The 22,563-nt window shown below is 51.1% G+C and overlaps 1 protein-coding gene across 2 annotated transcripts in view; it reads right to left on the minus strand.

Annotated features, from left to right (window-relative positions):
• Dennd3 (DENN domain containing 3) overlaps positions 1-22,563 on the minus strand; it is an 83,409-nt gene that overhangs the window by 15,724 nt on the left and 45,122 nt on the right. Inside the window, exons 10-17 of one of the 2 annotated variants that reach the window (XM_045143755.1) lie at positions 20,056-20,152; positions 18,355-18,458; positions 17,461-17,660; positions 16,281-16,349; positions 14,250-14,771; positions 11,201-11,460; positions 9,588-9,758; positions 7,255-7,384 (exon numbers count right to left, since the gene is read on the minus strand). In XM_045143755.1, the coding sequence (XP_044999690.1) occupies positions 7,255-7,384; positions 9,588-9,758; positions 11,201-11,460; positions 14,250-14,771; positions 16,281-16,349; positions 17,461-17,660; positions 18,355-18,458; positions 20,056-20,152 (1,553 nt within the window). The remainder of the gene's footprint in view (positions 1-7,254; positions 7,385-9,587; positions 9,759-11,200; positions 11,461-14,249; positions 14,772-16,280; positions 16,350-17,460; positions 17,661-18,354; positions 18,459-20,055; positions 20,153-22,563) is intronic. The other variant, XM_045143756.1, reaches the window with a different exon arrangement.

Below are 22,563 nucleotides of genomic sequence, written 5' to 3' on the forward strand. Positions count from 1 at the left end.
GAAGGCTGTCTAGCAGTATCCCCGGCCTCTGCTTCCTAGATGTGACCAGTAGTTCCTACACATACGCATGCATGCACATGCACAGCCACATACACATTCATACATGGACACACAACCACATACACACACACACACACACCAATTAGCTCCTGGTGCCGTTGGGTGCCTCTCCCCAAGGGGTGGGCTGAAAAAAACACCCCCAGTTTAAAAGCACCACACGTGAGGAGAATCTAACACATTCTTATTCCCCCATTTCTATATTGAAACTTTTGAAAATGTATGTATTTATTGCCAAGCGTGGTGGTGCACACCTTTAATCCCAGCACTCGGGAGGCAGAGGTAGGAGGATCGCCATGAATTCAAGGCCACCCTAAGAATATGTAGTGAATTCCAGGTCAGCCTGGGCTAGAGTGAGGCTCTACCTTGAAAAGCAACACCAAAAATGTATTTATTTACTTATTTGCAAGGAGAGAGAGAAGGAAAGAGAGAATGGGCACATAGGGCCTCTTACCACTGTAAATAAACTCCAGCTACATGCACCACTTTGTGCATCTGGCTTTACGTGGGTACTGGGGATTCAAGCCTGGGCTGGAAGTTTTGCAAGCAAGTGCCTTTAACCACTGAACCATCTCCCCAGTTTCTATATTAAGACTCTTTAAATTTTTTTAATATATTTATTTGTAAGGACGGAGAGAGAACTCCAGACATATGTGCCACTCTGTCCATCCAGACTTTCAGGTGCTTTAATTACTGAGCCATCTCTCCCGCCCTAGACTTATTTTTGTTTGTTTGTTTTTCAGTTTTTATTATTTTTTGAGGCAGGGTCTCGCTGCTCACCCAGGTTGACCTAGAACTCACTCTCACCATGAGTTCAGGCTGGCCTTGAATTCACGGCAATCCTTCTACCTCAGCCTCCTCCTAAGTGCTGAAATAAAAGGTATAGGCCACCATGCCTGGCTTGGAAGTTAGTTTTGCTTTGTTTTCCCACTCTGAAAGAAGTTTTTGTATGTCTTTTTTTTTTTCTTTTTTGTTTTTTGGAGACAGGGTCTTACTCTAACCCAGACTGACCTGAACCTCAGTATGTAGTGCAGGCTGGCCTGAACCCAAGGTGATCCTGCTACCTCGGCCTCCTTAGTGCTGGGATTCGAGGTGTGAGCCACCATGCTGGGCTTTATTTACTCTTTACTAGCAGATATTAATTGTCCTCAACAATGGGCTTCGCTATGACATTTCAAGCATGTTGTAGTATGCTGTGATCTTATTCACCCTCCCCACTAACCTCTCTGTCCCCTTCAACCCTCTCACCGGTCCCCTTCTCTTCCTAAATCGTTCCTTTCTATGCTCATGTCTTCTTTTAAAAAAAAGTCCAGATTCCACCATGTGAAGGAAGCATGACTTTCTAAGTCTGGCTTAACATGATGACGTCCAGTTCCATCCGTTTTCCTGAAAATGACATGATTCCATTCTTCTTTATGGCCAAATACAACTGCACTGCAGATGCATTTTCTTCATCCATCCACGGACAGGCATCCAGTCTGGTTCATGACTTGCCTATTATGAATAGTGCCTAGAAAAACCTGGGTGCCACTCCCAGATTCCAGACAATGACTGAATCTCTGGGGCACTTCAGAGCCTCCTTCCCCACAAATCACCTTGCCACTGAGATCTGGGCAGGGGCCAGGGCTGCAGCTGCTGCTTCTCCCTCTTTTATTTTTATTTATTTATTTCACAGAGAAAGAGGGACGGGGGAGGGAGAGTAAAAGAGAGACAGAAAATGAGCATGCCAGGGCCAGTGTGCGCCCCCTTGTGCATCTGGCTAATGTGGGTCCTGGGGAATTGAACCTGTGTCCTTTGGCTTTGCAGGCAAATTCCTTACCTGTTATGCCATTCTTCCAGCCCCCTCTTAAAAAAAAAAAAACTTTAATAAATTTATTTGACACTCAAGAAGTTAGTTCTCAGGCTGGAGAAATGGCTTAGTAGTTAAGGCCCTTGCCTGTGAAACTTAAGGACCCAGGTTCAATTCCCTAGGACCCATGCAAGCCAGATGTACAAAGTGGCACATGCTTCTGAAGTTTATTTGCAATGGCTGAAGACCCGAGTGCACACATTCCTTATCTATCTATCTTTCTTTCTTTCTTTTCTATATACTATCTCTGCCTGCAAACAAATAAATATTTTTATTTATTCACATGGGGCAGAATGCCAGGGCCATTGCAAACAAGCTCCATTTACATGTACTGTGTGTGTGTGTGTGTGTGTGTGTGTGTGTGTGTGTGTGTGTGTGTTCACACGTGTGCCTGGCTTTTCTTGGATTCTGAAGAATTGAATCCTGGCTTCCAGGCTTTGCAAGCAAGCACCTTTAACCCCTAAGCAATCTATACAGGTCTACCCTCATTTTTAAAAAACATATGGAACCAAAGCGTGGTGGCACAAGCCTTTAAATCCTGCACTTGGTAGGCAGAGGTAGAAGGATCACTGTAAGTTCAAGGCCACCATGAGACTACATGGTGAAGTCTAGGTCAGCCTGGGCTAGAGTGACATCCTACCTTAAAAATGAAGCCTGCTGACCCAGGTTCAATTCCCCAGTATGCTTGTAAAGTAAGATGCACAAACTAGCTGGGTGTGGTGGCACACGCCTTTAATCCCAGCACTCAGGAGGCAGAGGTAAGAGGATCACCATGATCACCATGAGTTCGAGGCCAACCTGAGACTACATAGTGATTTCCAGGTCAGCCTGGACTAGAGCGAAACTCTACCTCGTAAAAACAAACAAAAAAAGATGCACAAACTGGTGCATGTATCTGGAGTTCTTTTGCAGCAAGAGGTCCTGGCACGCCCATCCTCCCCCCACCACCACAGATAGCTACATATATAAATAGACAGACAGAGAGATGATTGACAGACAGACAGAAAGGAGAAGAAAGACAGATTTCCACCTGTGCTGAAGAGCACCAACCCACGCCCCAAGGGGTGTCCTACGTAATGCTGACTGCTCCCTAACCCTCAGCTCTTCTCCAGTGCCTGTGCCTATGGACTCTTCGGTGCTCCATCATATGTGGTGCTGACTGATCCCTGACCCTCGGCTCTTCTCATGTGCCTTGCTATGGACTCTTCAGTGTTCCGTACTACGTGGTGCTGACTGATCCCTGACCCTCAGCTCTTCTCATGTGCCTTGCTATGGACTCTTCAGTGTTCCGTCCTACGTGGTACTGACGGGTCCCAAACCCTCAGCTCTTCTCCTGTGCGTCTGCCTATGGACTCTTCAGTGTTTCTTTACTTTGTACACTTTAGACCTTCCATCACAAGTTGACTCCAAACTTCTGATCCTGCATTGTGTGTCAGCACCTCATTGAGCTCTACATTGTAGAGCATATTTCCTGACTTTCTTTCTAAAAGCAGCCAAGAGCCTGGTGTGGTATGACCTGAGCTCAGATACACCTCTTGAGCCACATAAAACCCAGTTGCCAGTAACTGTCAGCCAGTACTTTCTCCCATGGATGTTACCACGGTGAGTAAACTGCTTTCAGAGGAGCCAGAAAGCTGTTCTGAAAGCTCCTGGCAAAGGCCAGGTCTGAGCCTGGAGCTGTACGAAGGACAGTGGTCATGTGATTCTGTTCCCATGAAGGAAAGCACCTGATATTTCCCTCTGGGACAGTCGACCCAGTCTCCTCGAAGGATCTCGAGTTAACACCAGGTACCTGAACCTACTGGCGGCTTTCCTATCTCGGGGTCCCGAGTCATGTGAGGGAGGATTCTGTGACCAAAAGCATCAGGGAGCCCACAGTCAGTGACATATGCCACAAAGAGTGAAATGTGCCGAGTGAGTGAGCACACAGCTGACGTTCCTCCTCATACTGGGCCGTTCCAAAAGCAGTATTGGAGCTGGGCGTGGTGGCACATGCCTTTAATCCCAGCACTCAGGAGGCAGATCGCCATGAGTTCGAGGCCACCCTGAGACTTCATACTGAATTCCAGATCAGCCTGGGCTACAGTGAGCCCCTACCCCAAAAAACGGGGAAAAAAAAAGCAGTCTCGGGGCCAGAAAGATGGCTCAGCAGCTAAGGTGCTTGTCTATGAAGCCTAAGCACCCCTGCTCTGCTCTCTACATCCTAAGTTAGCTAGACACACAAAGGTGAGGCAAGCACAAGGTCGCACATGCTCACTAGGTGATGCAAGCATCTGGAGTTCTAGTGCAATGGCCGAGGCTCTAGCATGCCAATTCTCTCCCTCTCGCTCTCTCCAAATGATAAAATGTTTTAAAAGCAGTCTCCTGGCAATACATCAGGAGAAGTAAAAATAACACCCTTGCAAAACTCATGCACTGATGGCTGCTCTGGGGAGTATGATTCATAATAGGCAAAAAATAGAGACAACTCAAATATTCATTGTTGGAAAAGGGACATGGAAATGCACTAGAAGCAAGAAAATGTGCTATTATTCGTACATGAAAGGAATGAAGTACTAGGCATGTGCTTCCACATGGACAACTGACGGAACATTCGGCTCAGTGAAGAACGGAGTCATGAAGGGTCCACACCTGGAAAACGCCAGCAGAGACCAGGCGTGGAGACAAACCACAGACGTGCGGCCGAGGACATGGTGGGTGGAGCGAAGATGGACTCCTGACAAAGACCTGAGTTTGGATCCTCAAAACCCACTTAAGTGATGGGCATGATCGTACACATCCGTCATATTAGCACAGGGGAGTCAAAGAAGAGCATGTCTGGGGAGGTGGCTAGCTCAGACAACCAGGGTCAGTGAGGACCCCATCTCAAAGATAAGGTAAGAAAGAGAATAAGGTGAAAAAGAAACTGAGGAAGACACATGCTGCCAGCCTCTGACCTCCACACACGTGTGCCCACATGCACGCTCACCACTCACAATGCAGACAAGTGAGGGGACACCACCGTCAGCCTCTGACCTCCACACTCGTGTGCCCACATGCACACTTACCACTCACAATGCAGACAAGTGAGGGGACGCTGCCGTCAGCCTCTGACCTCCACACTCGTGTGCCCACATGCACACTCACCACTCACAATGCAGACAAGTGAGGGGACACCGCCGTCAGCCTCTGACCTCCACACTCGTGTACCCACATGCACGCTCACCACTCACAATGCAGACAACTGAGGGGACGCCGCCGTCAGCCTCTGACCTCCACACTCGTGTGCCCACATGCACACTCACCACTCACAATGCAGACAACTGAGGGGACGCCGCCGTCAGCCTCTGACCTCCACACTCGTGTACCCACATGCACGCTCACCACTCACAATGCAGACAACTGAGGGGACGCCGCCGTCAGCCTCTGACCTCCACACTCGTGTACCCACATGCACGCTCACCACTCACAATGCAGACAACTGAGGGGACGCCGCCGTCAGCCTCTGACCTGCACACACGTGTGCCCACATGTGCGCTCACCACTCACAATGCAAACCAAAATTAAATCTCAGTATACCCACCACAAAAATTCAACAGCATCTACATAGCATTTGTGAAACATCCCCACTTTGCTAAAGTGTTTCCTAAGTTAATTTAATGCTGTTGCCTTAACCTCATATATTAAATGCCTGTTTCCTTTAACAAGTTGTCACCAATATTGTTTCTACTTCTGCAAGCAGCTCACAAGCAGGTGTCTACAAGAGGTCATTGAAGCCACATGGAGTCTTCCGACCCCTTTGGTCTGAGACTTGAAAGTTGTCTCACCAAACAAATATCTTAGCCTTCCACTGGCCTATGTATGGGTTTCAGAATGTGAGAGACAGACAGGTATTATCAGGAAAAAGACTTTTCCTATCCACTAACTGGCCAAGTTAAAAAGAAAACAGGGCTGGAGGGATGGCTTAGTGGTTCAGGTGACTGCCTACAAATCCTAAGGACCCAGTTTCGATTCTCCACTGCCCACATAAGCCAGATGCACATAGTGGTACATGTGTCCGGAGTTCATGTACAGCGGCTGGAGGTTCTGGCATGCCCATTTTCTCTCACTCTCTCTCTCCTTAATAAGTTTTTAAAATATATTTAAAAAAAGGAAAGAAAACAAGATGCTAGGTGTGGTGACACATGCCTCTAACACCAGCACTCAGAAGGCAGAGGCAAGTAGACCAGAAAGTCAAGGTTATCCTCACCCATATGAGTGAGTTCAAGAATAGCCTGAGATAAGGAGACCCTACCTCAAAAACAAAATGCCTCCCTGCCTCTCATACCGCAGTACACTGGTCAAGTGGCAGACTAGGTACAGAGTAAACCTGGCCATCCAGTGGGCACTCTCTTGACCACAGGTGTCTAAGGCTAGCCAGATAGGCTGTGAGCTACTCAGTGACCTTCCAGAAACTTCTGGTCTACTTAAGCCACTAGAGGAAATTCTGCAGCTAAGGATCAGGACACACTTTATGATGTAAACGGGAGCCAGCGCCACCAGGCTAGAGAATTAGGAGGGACTCAGTGTGCTCTTATACACAAGAGCCGCAAGGTCCAGTGTTAGGTGAAAAGTGGGAGGCTGAAGACCAGCGTGTGGGAGCAGCGCCCAGTGGACCATGTCTGTCATCTCAACACCTGGGATGCTGAGACAGGAGGTCGTCACAGGCACAACGGCTCATGAGCTACAGAGTGAGACCCCGTCTCAAACAAACAACAGAACAAAGAAAATGTGCTTGCTTGCAAAACCTGCTGGCCTAGGTTCAATACCCCAGTACCCACATAAAGCCAGGTGCACAAAGTGGTGCATGTGTCTGGAGTTGGTTTGCAGTGGCAAAAGGCCCTGGTGTGCTCTTGTTCTCTCTCTCTCATAAATAAATATTTAAAAAAACAACAAAAATCGAAACAAGCTACAGCTGGAGGTAGCAATGTACACATACATGTACACATAGCACCCAGAAGGCTGAGGCAGGAGGATTAAGAACTCCAGACCAGCCTGAGCTACACATTACGACCCTATATCAAAAATAAAGAAGAGTAAAAATAAATTAGAAGAAAGAAGAGCAAGAAAGTAATTGGGGGTGGGTTCTAACTGATAAAATATCAACCAACCAAAACAGAATTAAAAAGCTAGGCATGCCTTTAAATCCCAGCATTCAGGAGGTAGAGGCAAGGGGATTGCTGTGAGTTTGAGGCCAGCCTGAGACAAACTGAATTCCAGGTCAATCTGAGCTATGAGACCCTACCTCGAAAACCCAAACCAACAAAACAAAACAACAGCAACCAGATGTAATCACGGAAGACAACGGGGAGGGCCCAGATGCGGCTCACCTTCACTCTTCATCCTGTCAAAGTAGGACAGCTTGGAGGCAGCATAGATGGCACCTGGGGACTGCAGCGTGCCGACCACGGCGTCCATGAGCAAGACGTTGGTCAGCGCTTGCTGAATATACTGTGGGTCCTAGGGCAGAAACACGTGTGCGTCAGACTAGCAGGCAGCACCCCCTCATTTTGGAAGGCAGGACCTCTGACGGGGCATTATTTCAAGGAAGAAGAGCTCAGACGGATGAAGAGTGGGGAGGTAGTGTCTGGAAGTCTTCTCCAGCCAAGGCAAATATTGACAGTTGACGCCAGGGGCCCACACCCTTCCTGCATCTAGAACCAGGGGAACTCACACCCCCTCACCTCCACCCCAGCAACACAAAGGCAGCCTGGGCCTGTGCCCACTGTGGGCTCTGACTGCACAGGTTGACCTGCATAACCCAGTGGGTGTGAAATGGAGGTGTGGTGGTTTGTTTCGGGTGTCCCTCGTACACTCAGGTATTCTGAATGTCAAGTTCCCAACTGATGAAGATTTTGGAATTAACACCTGCTGGAGGCAGTGTATTGTTGGGGGCGGGCGTATGTGTGTGATAGCCAGTGTCCCCTTGCCAGTGTTTGGCACACTCTCCTATTGCTGTTTTCACCTGATGTTGGCAAGGGAGTGATGTCCACCCTCTGCTCATGTTGCTATTTCCCCTGCCATCATGGAGCTTCCCCCTCGAGCCTGGAAGCCAAAATAAACCTCTTCTTTTCCCCACAAGCTGCTCTTGGTTGGGTGATTTCTACCAGCAATGCGAATCTTACTGCAACAGGAGGCTAGGCCAGAGTTCTTGGAATACAGAATCTCAGAGAGCACTAAGTCCTGCCACTCCACGTCAGGGAACTTTGTGTCACAAGTGGCAGCTTTCCCCTGGCCACTAGGCAGTCTGTCCCTTCTAAGATATGCCACCAAAGTGAGCACCATCGTCACTTGCATTTCTATGGTGACTCAGAGGCCATGAGACTCTAGGTAACCTTATGAAAGGTCCTTTATGTAAGCAGCCTGAGCATGGCCTTGGCCCGTTTGCTTTGCTTTGGTTTATTCATTTGGGGCAGCAGGGCGGGGACATGGACAGGATACTGTCTTTAACCCAGGCTGTCCTCAAACTTCAGATCCTCCTGCCTCAGCTTCCTGAATGCAGGAATGATAGGTGTGTACCACCATGCCTGTCTTGCTTGGCCCACTGTTTACTTTTTTAATATTTTCATTTATTTACTTGAGAGAAGAGAAAGAGGGAGTATTGGCATGCTAAGGCCTCTCGTCATTGCAAGTGAACACCATACTCATGCACCACTTTGTGCATCTGACGTTATGTGGGTACTGGGGAATGGAACCCAAGTTGAGAGGCTTTGCAAGCAAGTGCCTTTAACCACTAAGCCATCTCCCCAGCCCCTTGGCCCACTTCTTCTTTTTAATTTTTAAATTTTTATTAACATTTTCCATGATTATAAAAAAAAATCCCATGGTAATTCCCTCCCTCTCCACCCCCACACTTTCCCCTTTGAAATTCCATTCTCCATCATATTACCTCCCCATCACAATCATTGTACTCACATATATACAATATCAACCTATTAAGTACCCTCCTCCCTTCCTTTCTCTTCCCTTTATGTCTCCTTTTTAACCTGCTGGCCTTTGCTACCAAGTATTTTCCTTCTCACGCAGAAGCCCAGTCATCTGTAGCTAGGATCCCCATATGAGAGAGAACATGTGGCGCTTGTTGGCCCACTTCTTAATGAGGTCTCATCAAAGATAGCATAAGCACCACACCCCACACACTCTGCACCTGTCCCTTCTGCTGTGGCATCTTTCATCCATAATTCACCATCCAGTTATTACACCAAAGGACACTAAAGCACAAAGATCCCAGGACTATCAACTTAACCCCACGGAAGGACCCAATGGCGTCCTGTCAGACTCCTAAGCCTGTGACACTACACAGTACGGTCACTTAAGAGACCCAAACGCCAGCATAGACCTTCAGGGTCAGTATCCCCAGTGCTGTCCCGCTACTCATTGGAAGTCACCCAGACCGAGGAGGTACAGAAGATGACTGAGGAAGGAGGAGCTGCAGCCCTCATATCTGCCCACTTCCCCGTGGCACTGCCAAAGGCCACCAAGGCCTCCGGAGAACACAGAGAGCAGCAGCTGCTTCTGTACCTATGTGGGCAGCATGATTCTCCTGCCTGGAGGCTGCCAGGCCTGTGTGGCCTGAGCACTTAAGTGCCAGGTGCCCCCATCAGGCCCAAGGGCCACCCAAACCTATGCCAGTTACTCCTGGGTAGGGCCACCCTCCTCTGACCTTGTAATCATCCGCAAGCTTCTTCCCAGCCCACATCTCCTTCACCATCAGGTGCCAGAGGTCACACTCAGACTTCAAGTTTGCCTCGAAGACGTCTTTCTTTGCCACTGTCTTAATCTTCAAGGTGGGGATCCGCAGGAGGAGAAAGGCTACTGTGGTGTTCTTGACTTCCTGCAGAGCAGAGGGGAGAACAGGAGGTCAGGCACAGGGAGGCAGCACCAATGGGAGGCAGGGAAGAGCGGGTTCTGAGCACAGGAGCTGCCAGCCTGAAGCCACGTCTCCCAGCAGGCTCCACAATGAGGGCACCGCTGAGGACAGTGCACAGGACGCTGGGCATGGAGACTTTCTGGGAGCAGCGACACACCAGCAGTCCCTGCAGACGCTCAGCCACAGGCGTGCGCGTCCCTCACCCCCTTCCGCAGCTCTGAGCACTGCCGGGAGCAAGTCAAGGCGGCAGGCAGGGGACCACTGGCCTCGGAGCCCCACAGTGGCCACTGACCTCTTGTCCTTCCTCTTTTTGGGGGGAGGGGGTTCGAGGTAGGGTCTCACTTTAGCTCAGGCTAACCTGGAATTCTCTATGTAGTCTCAGGGTGGCCTCGAACTCACAGTCATCCTCCTACCTCTGTCTCCGAGTGCTGGGACTAAAGGCGTGCGCCACCACGCACGGCTTTGTCCTTCCTCTTTCTATGGCAGCTCAGTGGCGGACTACAGACAACACTAACATCTCCTTCCTACTTCTCCAGGACCTCTTAAGATCCAGCCAGTAAACACAAGCCAGAGTCCCAATTCAGACCTCCCCCGCCACAATGGAGCCCCAGCTGGTCTTGCGCTCACAGCGATCCTCCTGCCTCTGCCTCCGGAGTTCTGGGATTACAGGCCTGGCTCAGACTTCCTCATAAGAGAAAATGGCCACCTTCGGTGTGCAAAATGGGGCTGGGGAGATGGCTTGGTGGGTGGAGCACTCGCCACTCAAGCTGGAACAGGAAATTCGAGCCCCAGGCCCCACATAAACAGCCAGAAGCTGTGGTGGGGCCCGTGATCCAGGTGTGCGATGCCGACAGCTCGACGGGAGGTAGAGACAGAGGAATGACGCCCAAGTTGTTCTCTGACCCCTACGTGTGCTCGCCCATAATCACGCACTCTCTTCACACACACAGGGGATAAAATTAAATGAAAATAAAATGTGGCCAGGCATGGTGGCGCATGCCAATAATCCCAGCACTCAGAAGGCTGAAGCAAGAGGATTGCAAGTTCAAGACCAGCCTGGCTAAATAGCAAACCCTGTCTCAAAAGCAAACAAATAAAATGTAATGTGAAGGCTGAACATCAAGTAAACAACATGTGCCAGGGCGTGTGAGCAAGTGGCAGGCTCGCCATCTTTCCTGGTAAATTCACCCCCACACTTCTCCGCACGAGCAGGCCACATCTATCGCGCCTCCTGCCTCTCAAACACGGTCAGCCACAGTAGTCTGACGAGGAGGAACACTGTCCACCCGTCCCCTCCCATAACAACCTGGCCTGGGGGAGCTGGGGTGCCATGCCATGCCCACTTCAGAGGTGTGTGTGCTGGGATGGATGCATCCCAGAGGGCAGCTGCATCCAAGGCCCCTCACCTCTATGTTCCTGAATGTGGCAATCTCCACATAGCCCGGCCGGCCCTCAGTGAGCAGGAACAGGCGCTTCTGGGTCATGGCAATCTTGCCAACGCCGCGATTTGTCTTCACAGAGCTGGAGAGCTTATAAACACACTCATTCTTGTCCAGATGGTCCATCACCATCGCAGGCAGGCTGACCTCCTGAGCCTCTGCTTCTGTCTCCTTCCAGCATGTGTAGAAATCTCTGAATGTGTCAGGGTCTATCTGTTTTTGCTGTCCTATATTTAATTAGAAAAGAGGTTTTGTAAGGCCTCATGCATGAGAGAACACACTACCCAAGCCAGGCAGCAGGTGGCGCCAGTACCCAGGACTTTGGATCAACAATCTCCCAGAGGGCCTTCACCCTCCCCAGCTGTCCAGGATGGGACACTTGCCTAGGCAGAGGCCAGCTACAATTTCCACTTCACAAAGAAATGGTCACATGAACCTTGACAGATGGTCACAGTAGCTCTTAGGACTTTGGGTGGGAACAGAGGGGTGAGGACACTTCTGCTTGAGATAGTCTCTTATTTCCAAGGTTGGTCTGGAACTCACTATGTAGCCCAGGCTACCCTTGAACTTTCTGTGATCCTCCTGGCGAAGCTTCCCAAGTGCCGGGCTTACAGGCATGCACCACTGCGCCCAGCTTATAACCTCCCTCAAATTCCTAGTGTTTTATTGTTTTTCATTATTTGCAGTGCTGGGATCAATCCCAAGGCCCTGTGTGTGCTAGGCAAGCGCTGCTTTACCCCTGAGCTGCGTCCCCAAGCCTCAGGACACTTTTCTCATGAAGCAAAATCCTTATTCCCACTGGATCAGCAGGGGGGAGATCATCTTGGAGCTGTGAGGAAAATTAGTCCGAGATTGATGCTAACGCTGTAGAAACCAGATCCTGGGGTCATGCCTGCTCCACAGAGCCCAGCTCTGTCTCTTTGTGTGCAAGCAGAAGATTCAAGACCCTCTCACTGGATCCCATCCCCTCTGCACAAGTTCAGCATTCACACGGCTGAGTCAGACACCCGTGCCCAGAGCTCAGTGCCACCCTGCTTAGCAGAGAATCCCTACTCCCTCTCTGGACAGCAAGGTGAGCTCCCAACCTGCACTGAGCACTGGCCCCAACCCCACTGCTGCCCCGTGCTCAGCCCCACCATGGCCTGGTCTAGCCTTGGTCATGGGACGTGGGCCTGCCTGTCCCTCTGTCCTCCATTGTACAAGGGGATACCCTTGTCGGTGCTTCTGGCATCAGAACCCCCCACAGGTGGGCTGCTTTGCCAAGACCAATCATTCGAAAGTGCAAACACCTTCTCCCAGGGCTGCTCCCTCCCTGCATGCCTGTATCCAATCGTAAGCACTGCGCAAAGCGGCCATGCTGTTTCACACCTCTACGCAGGCTCATCCTGACCACCCAGGCCCGAACCCCTAGTCACCCCTCAGCACTCAGGTTAACACCCGGCAGGCAGCCTTCCCAGACAAAGCAAATCACAATGCTAGGTGACCACCAACCTGAACACACACATCCCCTGTGCATCCCACCAATGCAGCTGCCACCACGTACCGACGCCCATGTGCCGCACTGAGAGAGGGCATCACTTCACACCACTGCCACCACAGGCAGCTGTATGTATCGCAGACTGAGACTCGGAGGCAGAGGAGGGGAAGCCACCCCTCACTGGCCCCTGGTCACTTCTGTCCCATGTGCCCAGCAGCATTTGAAGTTACATCTTTTTCGGCCTCTGTTTTAGAGAGAGGGGGCGCACCCAGGAGTGTACGCACAGGCATACATACATGTACCAGAACATATGTGTAGGCTTTAGGGATCAAACTCAGGCTGTCCTGGTTACACGGATAGCACCCTACCAAGTGAGATTCTCCCTAGCCCTGTGTATCTATTTCATATGCCTGTATACCTGGGGTTGCATGAAAGTTTCTTGGGTGAAAAGGGCTCCTGAGTAACAAAGGCTTAAGATGCCCTGACCTGGGGAAAGTGATAAGAGATTTCTGTACAATTTTTGTTATGTTTTGGTGCATATGTGCGTGTACTGTGCCTGTGCCTGCACGTGTGTGATGAGCACACCCTGGGTACGTGTGGTGTGCTCACACGTGTGCAGACGCGCACACCCTGTGTACGCATGCAGTGTGTCGTGTGGTGTGCGCGCACATGTGCAGACACACACACCCTGTGTACGTGTGCAGTGCGTGTCGTGTGGTGTGCACACACGTGTGCAGACACACACCCTGTGTACGTGTGCAATGCATGTCGTGTGGTGTGCGCACACGTGTGCAGACACACACCCTGTGTACATGTGCAGTGCGTGTCATGTGGTGTGTGCATACGTGTGCAGACCCGCACACCCTGTGTACGTCTGCAGTGCATGTCGTGTGGTGTGTGCACACGTGTGCAGATGCACACACCCTGTGTACGTGTGCAGTGCGTGTCGTGTGCATACATGTGCAGATGCACACGCCCTGTGTACGCGTGCAGTGCGTGTCATGTGGTGTGCACACACCCTGTGTACATGTGGATGGCGTCCAGAGGAAGATCCTGAATGTCCTCCTCACTCGCTTTTCCATCTTATGTCCCAGAGACAGTCTCTCGCTGGCTCTGAAGAAGCTTATGAGCTTTCATTTGGACTGGCCGACCAGCAACCCTGTCTCTGCTGCGCCCACCTCCCACCCCAGGACTGACAGGCATGCACAGCCACACCCAGCTTCTCTCGCTCTAGCCCAGGCTGACCTGGAATTCACATGTAGTCTCAGGGTGGCCTTGAACTCACAGTGATCCTCCCACCTCTGCCTCTGGGATTAAAGGTGTGCACCACCACGCCTGGCTCTCATACCCAGCTGTTTACGTGAGCGCTAGAACTCTGGTCCTCACAAGCTTGCGCAGCCAGCACTCTCATCTCCTGGGTCATCTGCCCAGCACAACAGCATGCTTTTTCAATACTTTCAACCACAGTTGGTGGGACCTTGTCTATAGAAGCACAGCCTGGAGACGGCATCCTCCAAAGGGTACCAGGGAGTCTCTTACCCACGGTCAGTGCATCAAACAGGCGGTGGATGATGGTGGCGTCCTTCACGATCCCCGATTCCTGGACCCTCCTCACAAAGTCACTCAGCTGCATATGCTTCTTGGGCAGCTCAAAGTTCTTCACAGGGTCATCCACCTTGGGGGGCTCGCCTGGCTTGTCCATGACCTCCGTGATGAGCCGTCTCAGCTCGGGCATCCGCTCGGCCTGGGTTCGCTCAGAGGCCGACATGGATTCCACTGTCCCCTTAACGAGATCAGCCGGGAAAATCCCTATGTCGGTCTTATACAGGTTCTGGAAATCTAAGAGGGCGTTCAGAAGCTGTCCCTGTGTCAGGTGGACGATGCCGCGCAGGTAGAAATACCTGGCCAGGAGCAGGGAGTCGCCAGGGCCCAGCAGGCCCATGGCCTTACTCAGCAGGGTGATGAAATCAGTGTAGTAGGCCTGAACACACTGGCTCACCAGCGGGAAGTGGATCTCTGGGATCTTGAATGTATATGTGGTCTTTGGAGCCATGTTCAGAACTGAAAAAAACAAGGGAGGCACACACATAACTAGCACAGGCCTGGAAGGTGCATGGGCACCTGTTGTAACTGTTGAGGGCAATGTCTCAACACTTTAAACACACACACACACACACACACACACACACACACACACACACAGCTAGTGGGCCCCTTCCAGGACACTGCATATCCTGGGGGTAAACATGAGTCTCCTATCTTACTTCCAGAATTACCGGTATCCTCCATGGGACAACTGTTTGCTAAAATTACTAGTACTAAATAGAAATGATGGGACTGAGCTTTGAGGATTAAGCTAATAATTTAAGCCTCAGTTTGATCCCCAGAACCCACCTAGACAAGCCAGTACAGTGGCACTTGTAATCCCAGCATTAAGGAGGCACCTGTCAAATAAGTACTGTCTGAGGAGTTAGTTCAGCAATTAAAGACACTACTTGCAAGGCATGCCAGCCCAGGCTCAATCCCCCAGTGCTCACAGAAAGCTGGAAGTAGAATGGCCCAGGCATCTGTGACTGCAACATGCCTATAACCATGGGAGGCAGAGCCAGGAGATTCCAAAGTTCATGGGCAAGCTAGTCTGCCATTCATGTGTGGCAGGAAGACACTGTCTGAAAGAGGTGGAGCACAAACACCTCGAAGTCGACCCTCTGACCCCACACCCTCCCCCTGCACACAAACAAGGATTGCACCCAACAACAGCTCTCCGAGGTGGGTATCACCAGTATTCTCACGGCACAGAATTGGAAAGCGAGGCCAGCACAGCCTGGGTAACCGTACAAGGACCTAACTACGAAACGTCATAGGCAGTGTTTCAACCCATTCCCCCAGGAAGTATGACCTAGGCCTTCAGGGTGGGAGCTCCAGTGTGATATGGGACGAGAGGAGGCAACCCGACCACCCAAAATAAGGCCAGCCCCGCCAGCAGTGTTCCCAGAGGTGCGGCCTCAGCCATGGAGGCTGGAGGAAGAGGGCGGAGCCTGCAAGGGCCAAGAGCTCCAGGTGAAGGCAGAGCGGATTCCCAGAGTGAGTGTGCACAGAGCACCTGCCTAGCCCAGAAGAGGCGGCACAGGCCCAGAGAGGGATGAAGCCTGCCTGAGGTCAGGCACCAAAGAAGTGGCTACACCGGGGCTCCCTCTTTTTAATGCTTGTTCGGTGGCTCTGTTGCTACAGGCAACATGGTCTGTTCATTTCCAGGGACTGCTACTGCCAGATGGGAACCCTCTGGGGAGCCACAGCTTCCGGGGCTTTCAACACTGTCAACACCCGGCACCATCAGGTACCTGGGGCCTGAGCCCAGGGCAGTGACCACAAAGCGGCCGTGTGCACTGGCCTGCCAACAACCACACCCACTGGCTCCACCCTTGGAGGGCACAGGGGGGATTCTGGGGACAAGCAGCATCCCAGAGGCAGCTGACACAGAAATACAGCAGGCCAAATGTGCCTTTTGGAAACTCCTGTGCCAGGCAAACTCCACGCTGGCATTTAGCATACCTCTTTGGAAACACATACCTCCCTCCCAAAACTGAGGTGAGCGTGTGCTGTGCGTGCCCGTAGGTGTGTCCATGTTCATGTGTGCACCTGGGAGGCAGAGGTTGACATCAGGTGTCTTCCTCACTGGGTCTGCTCCTTTTTTTTTTTTAATTTTTAAATTTTTATTAACATTTTCCATGATTATAAAAAATTATCCCATGGTAATTCCCTCCCTCCCCACCCCCACACTTTCCCCTTTGAAATTCCATTCTCCATCATATTACCTCCCCATCACAATCATTGTACTTACATATATACAATATCAACCTATCAAGTATCCTCCTCCCTTCCTTTCTCTTCCCTTTATGTTCCTTATTTTTTGAGACAGGGTCTCCGTACCAAGCCTGGAGCTTACCAACTCTGGCCAGAGCAGCTGTCCAGCAAGTACAAGGGATCCTCCTGTCTCCACATAGCAGAACTGAGATTACAGATCTGCCTTCATGTCTGGCATTTTACATGGGTGCTGGGGACCTGAACTCACGTCCTCATGTTTTCAAGGCAAGCACTTCACCCACTGAGCCATCTCCCCAGCCCCAATTAAAATAAATTTTTATTTATTTATTTATTTATTGAGGCTGACCTGGACTATGCAGTCTCAGGCTGGTCTCACACTCACAGCAATCCTACTACCTCTGCCTCTCAAGTGCTGGGATTAAAGGCATACGCCACCATGCCCGGCTTCAAAATAAAATTTCTTGTTTGTGTTTGTTTTTCAAGGTAGGGTCTTCCTCTAGCCCAGGCTGGCCTGGAATTCACTATGGAGTCTCAGGGTGGCCTCAAACACATGGCAATCCTCCTACCTTTTTCCAGAGTGCTAGGATTAAAAACATGTGCCACCACACCTGGCTAAAATTAACTTTTTTAATATTGTTATTTATATGCAGAGAAAGAGAGACAGAAACAGACAAAAAATGGGTGTGCCAGGGCTTCTTGCCACTGCAAACTCCAGATGCATGCCCCACTTTGTGCATCTGGCTTTACATGGGCACTGAGGAATTGAATCCAGGCTGGCAGGCTTTGTGAGTAAGTACCTTTAACCCCTGAGCCATCTCCTCAGCTCCCACATTACGATGTTTAAATGTATCTCCCAGCCCCAGGCCCCGGCTGCAGTCTCTCCAACCGTGACTGGGGCCGGTGAGCACAGCAGTGGCGGCCTCACCCGGGCTGCTGCTGCTGCAGGGCGACGTGTCCATTGTCCGCAGTGATGAGTTCTTGGGTGGCAGGTCGGGCAGCGTGATGTCCTGCAGGTTGGGCATGCTGACCACCAGGCGCCTGTGGGTGATGTGCAGGGGTGTGAACTTCCGGGAGGCCATCTTCTCCACCGTTGGTCTCCTTGGACTCATGAGCATCCTGTCGATTCTGGGATGGGAAGAAGCAAGGCTTCACATCACGAGGCAACGATGGCAGCGTGCACCTCCTCCACGCACTGCTTCCGGCACCGCCAGTGAGTGCAGGCGGAAGTAGCCACGTCACCTATGTCCCACCTCACTCAGCATAGCAGGGGAGGACGGAGGCATCCTCAGATGTTACAGTCTCAGAAAGAAATGTGGTGTCGGGACTGGAGGGATAGCTTAGTGGTTAAGGCATTTGCCTGCAAAGCCAAAAAGGAACCAGGTTCGATTCCCCAAGGCCCACGTTAGCCAGATGCACAAGGGGGTGCACATGTCTGGAGTTCATTTGCAGTGGCTGGAGGCCCTAGTGTGGCCTGCCCCCCTCCTCTCTCTGTTAAATAAATAAAAATAAAGTATTTAAAAAAAGAAATGTGGTGTCATCATAGGTACTGTGTCTATGAAATCAGAAAAGAAACCTGGCAGAGGTGGAAAAAGAAAGTAGCTTTGTGAGCGAGGGCCATGGGGCAACAGTGAAGATGAGGAGCGTGGCACGGACAGAGCCCAAGCGTGGCACAGGGCTCCACCCTGGGCACAGAGCCGAGCCACCCCCCAGGAAACGAGGACACACACTGGCGCTTGCTTGCCGCTCAATGTTATCATTCCTCTGTCCAGACAGCCTTTGCTCCTTAGAAAACCACGCACGCCGACAGAGGATAAGGCACCTGTCCTGCTCAGACTGGGTGTCCAGGTCCAGGCGGGCAAAGGCGTCCAGCCTGCCGCTGAGCCGGGCTTTCAGAAAGGAGTGGAACATGTATGTATCCAAAACCTGCATGGGAGAAGAGGCGTCGGTGTGAGCAGCCCTCACTGCTCTGCACAAAGCCTACGGAGCCGCATGGACGACACCCCCGTGCCAGGCCCTCGGGCAGACGACACCCCTGTGCCGGGCCCTCGGGCAGACGCCCGGACAGGAGCTTCGCCCTCGGCTCCTCCCTGCGGCGAAGCTGCAGTTCCCTGCCTACACAGCTGACATACACAGCCACAGAAAGTGCCACCTGGTCACTGGCCAGCTGTGCCTGCACTGTCTGTATGCCCTGAACCTAGGGGCCTCTGACTGTCCACCACAGCCCCACGGCCCACAGCACACTCTGCCGGGGTGCTGCCTGCTCTTGTCAGCCGCCTTGGCAGGCCTCACAACCAGACTTCCCAGATTCTGACTTCGCACCAAGGACTCACTTCCACCCGGAGACATGGGCCAGTGGCCTGGAGAGGAGGGATGCAGGCTGAGGTCACCCCTAACCAGGTCAAGGAGAGGAGAGAGACGCACTCAATCGGCATGGCAGACCGGGATTCAGACCCAGAGATACAAGGCAAAACTCAGGCAGGAAGATGCAGGCGGAGGATAGGCCGTACTGAAGGGCGAAGGCAGGCACCCCATCACAGCTGGGAGGGCCCACACACTGACTCAGACTACCAGAGCCCTGGCCAAGCCCAGGAAGCGGCCAGGTCCCCGTGGCTCAGAAGCAGAGGGATTCAGAGCTCCCTGGTTATCTTTCCCCCCTCCCCAGGAGAAACTGTAGCAACACGGGAGAGAGAAGGTCTGAGAAGCTGCACCAGGAACATCCTAGAGCGCAGAGGGTACAGCTGATCACAGCCCTGGCCAGAGAAGAAAGCTGTTACCCACTGGACGGACTACTGTACCTGGACAGCGGCTGTTCTGCCCACCCCACAGATGTGAACACAAACCCACAAAGGGTCAATGCCAGAGCTACCGTGTGATACACAGAGTCCACTGTGCCACACTGTGTGCTGGACAGATCAACAGACTGGGCCCCACCCAAACCAGGGATAGCATCAACAAGAGGAGAGAGAGAGAGCCCAGAACAGGAAGGGGCGGGCAGAGCTCTAACCAGGACACACTGGTAGGGCACTTTCCAAGGGCCTCTTCCTCTGGCACAAAGCAGAGGCTACCAGGCTGGGAAAGGACATTGACATCCAGATCGAGGACTTGGTCACATAGCTGTCACATGTCACAGTCCATCAGACCACACACTAAATATGCATGATGTCTTTTATTTCACATATGTATATATATGTTGATTTGGGGCTGGAGAGATGGCTTAATGGTTAAGGCACTTGCCTGCAAAGCCAAAGAACCCAGGTGAGATTCCCCAGGTCCCACGCAAGCCAGATGCACAAGGTGATGTCTGGAGTTCATTTGTAGTGGCTGGAGGCCCTGACATACCCATTCTCTATCTACCTCTCTCTCTTTCCTTCTCTCAAATAAATAAATACATAAAATTTAAAGTTGATTTCAAAATAAGATCTAGCTAGAGAATGAAAAGGAGCTAGGTAGAAATCTTTCTGGAAAAGCGAATTCACTTAATAAAATCTTGACAATCACAGACCTGCCCGAACCCTCTTACCTGCTTATAGAACTGCTGGTCCCCTGCTGCTCTCGTCTTGAGAAACTCCTCACTATTGAATACTCGGTGCTCATAGTTTAAGTGGTTCTTCACTTCCCTGACAAGTAGAAGCCATCTCAGTGTCAGAATATCACAGACATGTGGAAACAGACCACGTTTAATGGCAGCAGGAAGCCATCTCCACCAGAATTTCACAGGCATGTGAGAACAGCACATTTAGTGTTAGAATATCACAAACGTGAAATACACCACATTTAGAGGCAGTAGGATGACAAGAAATACTCTTTAAAAGCCTGTTTTTCAGGCTGGAGAGACAGCTTAGCAGTTAGGGGGCTTGCCTGCAAAGCTAAAGGACCCAGGTTCAAATCCCCAGGACCCACATAAGCCAGATGCACAAGGTGGCACATGTGTCTGGAGTTTGTTTGCAGTGCTGGTATGCCCATTCTCTCTCTATCTGCTCTGCCTCTTTCTCTTTCTCTGTAATAAATAATAAAAACATTTAAAGGCCTGTTCTTTTTTTGTTTGTTTGTTTTTTAAAGATTTTTATTGATTTATTTGAGAGTGACAGAGAGAGAAAGAGGCACATAGAGGGAGAGAGAGAGAATGGGCGCATCAGGGCTTCCAGCCCCTGCAAACGAACTCCAGACGCATGCGCCCCCTTGTGCATCTGGCTAACGTGGAACCTGGGGAACCGAGCCTCGAACCGGGGTCCTTAGGCTTCACAGGCAAGCGCTTAACTGCTACGCCATCTCTCCAGCCCTAAAGGCCTGTTCTTTAAGCACTTATTCTAACCCCGAGAATGACAGGGTCAGGATAGACTAAGGACTCAGCCATCACTCAAAAGAAGCTGGAGAATGTGTCGATCTTCCACCCTCTGCCTCGATGTGCGCCAATAGTCAGAGCTGGGGACAGTCCATACAGCGTCTGCCACGCAAACATGTGGACCTGAGTTTGAATTCCTAGAGCCACATAAGATGCCAGGCGGGTGTGGTGGCCCACGTGTAATCTCAGAGCTCAGGAGACAGAGGTGGGATCCCCAGGGCAAGCTGGCTAGCCAATCAGCCAAACCAGCACACACAGTCAAGTGAGCAAGAGTACCTCAAAGAGGTAGGGCCGAAATGCAATCAGGGAAGACCCCATGTCAACCTCTGACTTCCGCATGCACACACTCACAAAAGGTACACGCGCACACATTGTGCACATGCACCTGCACACACGTGACTATATACATATTCAGACATGCACACCATACACACAGACATGCAAAAATAAAAACAGTCAATTTTCAGCTATCATTCTGCAAACACTACTGTGTCAGGGAGCAACACAGGAGCAGCCAAGTGTTGCTGAGCTGCCTGGCCACCAGCCGGCCCTGGCAAGCCTCTCCCCACTCAGTAAGCAGCTTCCTCGTGGAACGCTAAGATCACGGGACTTCAGCACACAACATTCCAGAGCAAAGGTACAGCCTACACCCAAGCCCAGTGGCCTGTCAGGGGGTGGCCACACAGACACGTCCCTTGTCTTCCTGCCGCTGCGAACAAAAACTTACTCATCAAGCAGGGTGTGGCGCACACGCCTTTAAGCCCAGCACTCGGGAGACAGAGGTAGGAGGATCGCCATGAGTTCAAGGCCACCCTGACACTATATAGTTAATTCCAGGTCAGCCTGGACCAGCGTGAGACTCTACCTAGAAAAACCAAAAAAAAAACAAAAAAAAACTCATCTATGGGACACAGGGTCTTGCAGTCTGGAATCATATTTTCTTGTTTGTTTTAGAAATCTCTGTGTGTGCACACGCACGTGTGTGTTGGTGTGTGTGCACACGCATGTGTGTGTTGGCATCCATGAGCCGTAGTGCACGTGTGAAGGTCCTCGCCTCCCACCTGGATTGAGTCAGAGTCTCCTGGGTTCCCTGCTACGTACACAAAGCTAGCTGGGCGTGAGTCTCCAGCCCCTTCTCACCACATGTGCACTGGGACTTCAAACAGGGGCTACTGTCTGGCTTTATGTGTGTTCTGGGGAGGCATACTGAGGTCCTCACTCAGATGACAAGGACTTTTACCCACTAAACCACCTCTGCAGCCCGTTTCCTTGCTTTTGAAAAACAAATTCATCAGTATGAAGTGAGGTGATTCTTATGTTTGGGTTTGTTTCTTTGAAACCAAACTCTCACTCAGCCCAGGCTGGCCTTACACTCACTCTGTATCTGAGGATGGTCTCAACTCCTTTGTCCTCCTGCCTCTACTTCCAAGTTCTGGAATCATAGACATGCGTCACGGCCCCTTGCTATAAACCATTATTCAAACAAGAGAAACAAAACCAGACTGCAGAGATGGATGGGCAGATAAAGGCACTTGCTTGCAGAGACTGACAGCTTGAGTTCAGTTTCCCAATACCCACGTAAAGCCAGATGCACAAAGTGGTGCATATGTCTGGAGTTCATTTGCAGAAGCAGGAGGTCCTGGTAGGCCCTGGTGCACACATCTTCCTTCCTCACTCTTTCTCTAT

This window comes from Jaculus jaculus, chromosome 2 (genome assembly GCF_020740685.1).
Source record: "Jaculus jaculus isolate mJacJac1 chromosome 2, mJacJac1.mat.Y.cur, whole genome shotgun sequence".
Lineage (NCBI taxonomy): Eukaryota > Metazoa > Chordata > Mammalia > Rodentia > Dipodidae > Jaculus > Jaculus jaculus.